Source organism: Protomyctophum parallelum, assembly GCF_964188405.1.
Source record: "Protomyctophum parallelum genome assembly, chromosome: 16".
Classification (NCBI taxonomy): domain Eukaryota; kingdom Metazoa; phylum Chordata; class Actinopteri; order Myctophiformes; family Myctophidae; genus Protomyctophum; species Protomyctophum parallelum.
Window position 1 is genome coordinate 5,183,167 of NC_139711.1, and position 7,062 is coordinate 5,190,228.

General features: G+C 42.6%; 1 protein-coding gene across 1 annotated transcript in view; it reads left to right on the forward strand.

Annotated features, from left to right (window-relative positions):
• Positions 1 to 5,623, forward strand: part of gpc3 (glypican 3) — a gene marked incomplete at its 5' end in the record, with an annotated part of 172,599 nt that extends 166,976 nt beyond the window's left edge. The window contains one exon of the mRNA XM_083785742.1: positions 5,431 to 5,623. Within this exon, the coding sequence (XP_083641868.1) occupies positions 5,431 to 5,606 (176 nt within the window). The 3' untranslated portion in view covers positions 5,607 to 5,623. The remainder of the gene's footprint in view (positions 1 to 5,430) is intronic.
• Between the last annotated feature and the right edge of the window lie 1,439 nt (positions 5,624 to 7,062).

The window sequence follows — 7,062 nt, forward strand, 5'->3', positions numbered from 1 at the left end:
GTAGTGTGGTTCTATTTATAGAGCTGGATTATCCATCTATCAGCCTAATTGAAGCAGTCTGTCCACTGTCTCCACCAAGCAAGATCTCCTCTCTCTCTCTCTCTCTCTCTCTCTCTCTCTCTCTACACCATGATTCTACTGTAACATCGTCAATGTTCATCTATATATATATGTTTGAGCCGGTAACAAGTTGTGAGCACACACCTTGTGCGCAGTTCAATTCGGCCAGGCATGCGCCGTGGTCCGCGCCGCATGCCGCCTGCGCCCGTGCTCCGTGCGGCCGCGATACGTCACCGCCCCCGACCCCTGCGTTTTCAACACAGTTCCGTGGTTTCCCTTTCCGTGATGCGCTGGCCATGAGATTAGACATGCCATGTGGACAGCAGACACACAACATTCACGGAGAGACAACAACAACAACAACACGGAACAACAACAGCACACAACCTGCCCCAGCACAGAAAACACCCGGCAGAGGACGCACAATATCCACTAGTCGGAACTAAGAAACACAGCATTGAGAAAGTTTATGGGATTTATTGACAGTAATTGAATGAATTAATGAAATCGAGTGTGTATAGGTTCCAGGGGAGGTCGGCGACCCTGAAGTCTTTGGGGAGGAGGCCGTTTGCCGTTCGTCTTATACGGCGCGCATAGACGGCCACCCCCCCAGCAGGAACCTGAGAAATGGGAGAGGGGGAGAAAGTGGGAGAGAGGAGAGTTTTGTTTTATTCGTTTGTTCCACTTTATCGACGTGAGTGTAGGAGTTCTAGTGCAGATAAAGCTCCTTTGAGGGGAGCAGGGAAAGGAGCTACTATATGGAGGTGAATAGGGTGGAGGATGGGATGCGAGAAGCCTGTATGAAAGTGGCTTGTGTGTGAGGCGGACGAAACGTGGAGGATTCTGGGTGGTATATGGGCCCAGGTATATGGGCGCGCGTGTGTGTGTGTGTGTGTCTGTGTGTGTGTGTGTGTGTGTGTGTGTGTCTCACTTTAGACAGAGACCCACCGCAGGAGGGTCGAGTTTCTAGTTTGTTACAATTGTATGAGAATTGTATTGTATTGTAGGCCTATACTCTCTCTCTCTGTCTCTGTCTGTCTGTCTCTCTCTCTCTCTCTCTCTCTCTCTCTCTGTCATACACAGGTGTTCATCTCCTATTAGAACAGGATATTATTGGTAGGCCCTGTGGGGATGAGAAGGTGTTTGAGTTGTTTTTAAGAGCAGCAGTAGAACAAGGTCTCTCTGTGTCCATCATGGACCAGCCTTTAAACTAACCACAGAGACAGACACGCTTTTTACCCTGCAACTGTTTCCCACAGCGCGGACACAGACACACACATATTACCCCGAAACACACACACACACACACGCACATGCGCGCGCATGTACAGTTGCACACACGCACGCACACACACGCACGCACATGCACGCATGCCCGATCACACACCGAGTATATATGGGCGTATCAAGTTGCACCTTGAGTTTAATTGGCCCAGCAGTACAGCGCTCCGCTGTCGACAATGACAAATCGTTCTTTCAGAGCCCAAAGAATGTGTGGCCAGCCAGCGCCATGTCAAAGGACACAGGACCACAGCAACAAAAAAAATAACATTGAATTGTCCGCTGGCTGCCGTTCAACCGTTGTCGTAACTGCAAAGACATTTGTTGAGGAGAAGAGATTGGGAGGTTTATTTATTTGGCTCCTTCCTCTGTTTTAGAAGGTCCCTGCTTGTCTGAAACCAGTGGCAAGGACCTGTCTGTCTGTCTGTCTGTCTGTCTGTCTGTCTGTCTGTCTGTCTGTCTGTCTGTCTGTCTGTCAGACCGGACCACTCACTCATTTCAAGCTACTGTACAATCTGTTATTTTCACAGTTGGTCCAAGTGCGGAAAGGTTTAGGAAATGTTTAGAGTTAGGATTAAAATGAAGGGGGAGGACATCCACACAATTTTTATTAAATATCATGACATTCTAATGTAGGTATCATGATAGTCATAATGTAGTCACAATCTAATCTAATCTAGTCTACAATAATATAACGTGCAATAATGCTGAAATATGTATTTCTTGTCAGGCCCTTTTATAGTAGGCATCATGTAGTCATTTAATGTAGTCATCATGATGTAGTCACAATCTAATTAATCTAGTATACAATAATATAACGTGCAATAATGCTGAAATATGTATTTCTTGTCAGGCCTTTTTATATCCCCCCCACCGCCATTTGTATTTCCATTTTCTAGGTTATATTAAGATATTGTAAAACACTTTCGGATTTGTCCAATACTGTCCAATACTATTAGACTGCTCGCACTGTTTATCTTACATTCCTATTTTTTACTTTAATAGTTGTGGTTATACCCTATGCTTTTTATTGCTGTATCAAATCGTTTTTTGCTGTGTATATGAGCAAAATACCACGGCAAATTCCTTATTTTGTATACGTGAAGGGAACACATTGGACCCATAAGCAGATTATGAATAGATTCAGATTCTTAATAGAAGAATGTTTGTGTATATGCATGTTTTCATGCATGCACGCATGTTTTAGTCCACACGCGTGCATGGGTGTGTGTGTGCGTGTGTGTGTGTGTGTGTGTGTGTGTGTGTGTGTGTGAGAGTGTGTGTGTGAGAGTGCGTGCGTGCGTACGTGTGTTTATGAGTTCAGGAGAGGTGTTCCAAACCCAGCCTGAAGCCTAAATTATTATGACACGGCGGTGTCGCATGCCGATAATAGCCGACCTACATCTCACAACATGGCGCAGACGCGCCTTGTTGTGATCTTGTATAGGTCGTTATTTTCAGCACCGCCGAGCAGCGGATCGTGGCTTGACAGGGGACATCTCTGCACATAGCTGGCGTTCCAGAACCCCAGAAGTCCTTTATTACTGATATCCTCCTGGCCTTTCTCATAACTGGGATCACATATTTGTGTGTCTGCCTCGCAGCGTCCTCCCAGACAGACCAAGCGAGCGCAGAATGGCACCTGAGAGACATAACTGGAGTACCAGTGGTGGAACAATAACAATAACAATACTACATTGTAGAAAAGTACAAGTAAAAGTCAAAAATTCAACATTTTCGTTTTCAAATGTATTCGAAAATAGCAGATCTACAAGCTCACAATGCGTCACGGTGCGATGGGCTACTTTCAAATGGCCGAAATGCATATTGGCCTGAAGTGGTTAATCTATGCAGAAGACCATAGATCACCTGCATAGGGGGGAGGGATTCAGGCACCATGAGACAGCACAGCACTGACAGCAGCTTACTGTAAGTTAACGGTTGGCACAGCTAAATACATTCATAGGAAGAGTAACATCAGAATAACAAAAGCATCAGTTATTAATAAAAGATGTTCACAAACATAAACAGGAGTAGGCTTTAATACACAGAAGTTAAACAAACTAACAAAGAGAACTATTGGTGAAAGACGTACTTCGTAGCAACATACCACAACATGGAAATACTCTGATACAAGTAGAAGTCAGCTTGTATTCAGGGTACCAACTATACTCAGTACACATTATGCAGAATGTCCCATTTCAAAACTCTTTTTTTTTTTTTTTTTCAGAAATTGCAGATATAGGCCTACTGAAAAAGAAAAAATCTCAAAAGATTGTAAGTACACTACTTGATGTACTTAGTTTATGTACGTTCCACCACTGGCAGAACACAAAGAGAAGCCTCATTTATACTAAAATAGCCAATCTACAAGTTCTCAGCGTGTCACAGTGTGACTTTTGTGAGCTTGCAGATCTGCAATGTTTGAAGCGCAACATAAATCAAGCCAGAGGAAAGAACCCGATAATTTTTCAGGCTTTTACTCATCCAAGGAATGAGTTGTTGAGCGTTCATGAATTTCTCGGTGCTTCCAACATCCTGGCGCCGGCCCAGAGCGACCACAATCCCCTATACTGTACCTCAGTGGATTAAGCGTGTTGCTCAAGGGTACCTGGTTTGTAGTTGTTGAGCGAGCAGGGAGCATTAACCGCTGCCTTTTCCCCATCCACGTTTTTTTTTCCAGACGGCCCAATAGTGATTCCACTTGATGAATATATGTCGAAGACAAACCCGCTTCTCAAAATGCTTCCAAGAGGCTGCTCCAAGTGCAATCAACCCAGGTTCCAAATGAAACGTAGCTCTTAAGGCCACATGTGCTGCACATTTTGTAGGCTAAGATGGTCTATTTATTTTCTGATGCTCTGTGTGTGTATCATATTATCCAAGGCACAAATCGCTTTTGTGAGGACAATGGAGGTCTATTCTATCCCGTTCAATTCTAAATGCCCGTGTCACAAAGGAAATGACACAGGTATACCGGGCAGAGGAGAGAGTCTTCATGCTCGTAAATTTTCTAGTGTTATTCATGCCATTGCTTCACTTTCGATTCTAAATATTTCTGTCAAAAACGTCTATGAAATCCTGGAAAAGGTTTAGAACAAGGGTCTTCAACCTTTTCCAGGATTTCATAGACGTTTTTGACAGAAATATCATCAGTGGTTCTCAAACTTTTACATTTCAAGGACCTCCCTTAAATTCCTGACGATTACAAATGGACAACATATGCCATCCAATTAATTTTGATTGGTATCATTAAAGGTAGTTTAAGTGATATTTATTGTTTGGGTACACCAAAAGTGTGTATGCTGTCAGAGTTACAGATTTGTAAGTGTCAATTTAGAGTCTCTAAATAGGTTTCTAAATTGCACTGGACCCCATTTTGAGAACCGCTGGTGTGCATTCATGTTTTAGTTTGTTGCCTATAAATGTGTAGCCTGGCTTCTGGCCACTGCAAGGCTTATAATTGGATTCATGTTCATGTGTATGCTCAGACATTTAAATACTTAAACTCTCCAATAAACCTAGTAAACATGACCTTTGGGCTTTGGCTATGTACATACTTGGTCTGATGTTTTTCTCTCTCCACACCTAAACAAAAGTCTACAAGCTTGTGCGCTTGTATATCTTATTCTCTGCGAATGTTCCCCCCGGAATAGGGATGCTCGGGTTCAAGTGGTCAAAATGATTTGTGTTCCTATCACTGCAAAGACTTGTCGGCCCCCTTGTAGTAACACTGAGGACGCCCTAGGGGTCCCGGACCCCCTGTTGAAGTCTTATGCTTTGGAACTTCCTCCTCCTCCTGTGAGAATTTGTGCGTCCGCCTGGTGGAACATTATGTTTAAAATGTGACTTTTTCATCCTCTGCAGCGTCGTGTTGTTTTCACAGCTGCGCGACGCATCACGTAAAGCCCACGGGCAAGACACGCCACCAGAAATTCTCGACATAAGCGGCGCCGAGTTCACGCTAATCATCTCTGTCCATTTCCCTTCAATTCTCATGTTGTTATTATTATCCCTTTTTGCTCTCCCCTCTCAATCTCTCCCTCCCCATGCATTCTCTCTCTCTCTCTCTCTCGCTGTGTCTCTCAGACCTGGCAGATAACCTAGCCATGGATGACTTCACCTTCCATGAGCAGTTGCTGACCCCTCGACTGGCCTCGCCTGGCGTCAGAGGCCCTCCTTCTGCCGCAGCTCCAGTCTGGAAGGGCTTCCTGCCCCCTGCGGCCCTTCTGACACTGTCCCTCCTCCTGCTGGGTCAACACTGACCGCTGACCACCTATACGTTCCCCAAATACACCCACCCCCCCCCCCAAACATGTGAATGCTGTGAAATATCCAAATATCACAAACATGTACGTTCAGTAGCAGTAGGTTTTTATAGTCGGATGTACGGAACGATCAACCATCAAACTCATCAAAGCTGGCATACAGAAAATGATCTTAAAGGTGCTGTACAGTATATTTACTTGTTTGTTTGTTTGTTTGTCTGTTTGTTTGTTTGTTTGTTTGTTTGTTTGTTTGTTTGTTTGTTTGTTTATTTATTTATTTATTTATTTATTTATTTATTTATTTATTTATTTATTTATTTATTTATTTATTTATTTATTTATTTATTTATTTATTTATTTATTTACTTACTTACTTACTTACTTACTTACTTACTTACTTACTTACTTATTTATTTATTTATTTATTTATTTATTTATTTAAAAATAGCACTCATTGCTAATAGGCTAGAGTGTTTGTTCAGTAACAGGAACTCATAGGATGCAGGATAGTATCCTGTATCCTATTAGTATAGTAAAGATAAGTGAAATTGGAAATGATGAAACAAATAAATGAGTGCACAAGATTTCGAACTGGAACACAAAGTGATCTTTCTGGGGTTCTCTCTCGTGATTGGATGAAATGTCTAACCCACCTGAACATGTATTTAGGCCACAGCTGTTACTGAACAAACACTGGCAATGATTACTATCGGAATATACTCATGGAGCTTTAACAATTAACTTTTTATTTTAACTGTAGTTTACTTACAATCTCCTTTAATCTCTCTCTCTCTCTCCACAAGTCAAGTGTTAATTTAACTCTGAGAGGGTGTAAATGGACCCATACTCATACCCGGGCCGTACCAAACCAAAACCATGAGGGTCCCCCTGTTTCCATTTGTATACTATGAGAGTTCTAAATGGAGAAATTAATACTGAGCATTTTGCTTTGCATACCTTCTCTCTCTCTTCCTCTCCCCCTTTGTCGCCTGTCCTCATTGGTTGAAGAACCATGCAGACCTTATTTTGTTAGGCTAGAAATCAGGCACGTGCACACATGTGGAGCCAACCACTGCCCTAGCACCTGCCTCGTTGCCTTCATAGGAGAAAGTGTCCTTTCTATGCCAACATGAAAAACATATTTTGTCTTGTCTTTTGTCAAACCACATTTACGCTCTGCCCTGCTCTCATTCAAAACAAAGTCTAGCCTAGATTGGTTTGTTTTCCGCTCCTGATAAGTCTGACAAACTCGATTTGTTTCAGCACATCTACACTGGTTGGTTTTCAACCTGATGATTGGCAGAACACTACGATTTGAATGATAATATAATATTGCATAAAATAATGTAAAATGTCATGGTATTTTTTCCTTAAAACAAAACGAACGTATTTCCCCAGTGTCTCTGAGAAATCCGTGGGTGTGAAACGATATTTTCTCACATGGTTGCTTGCT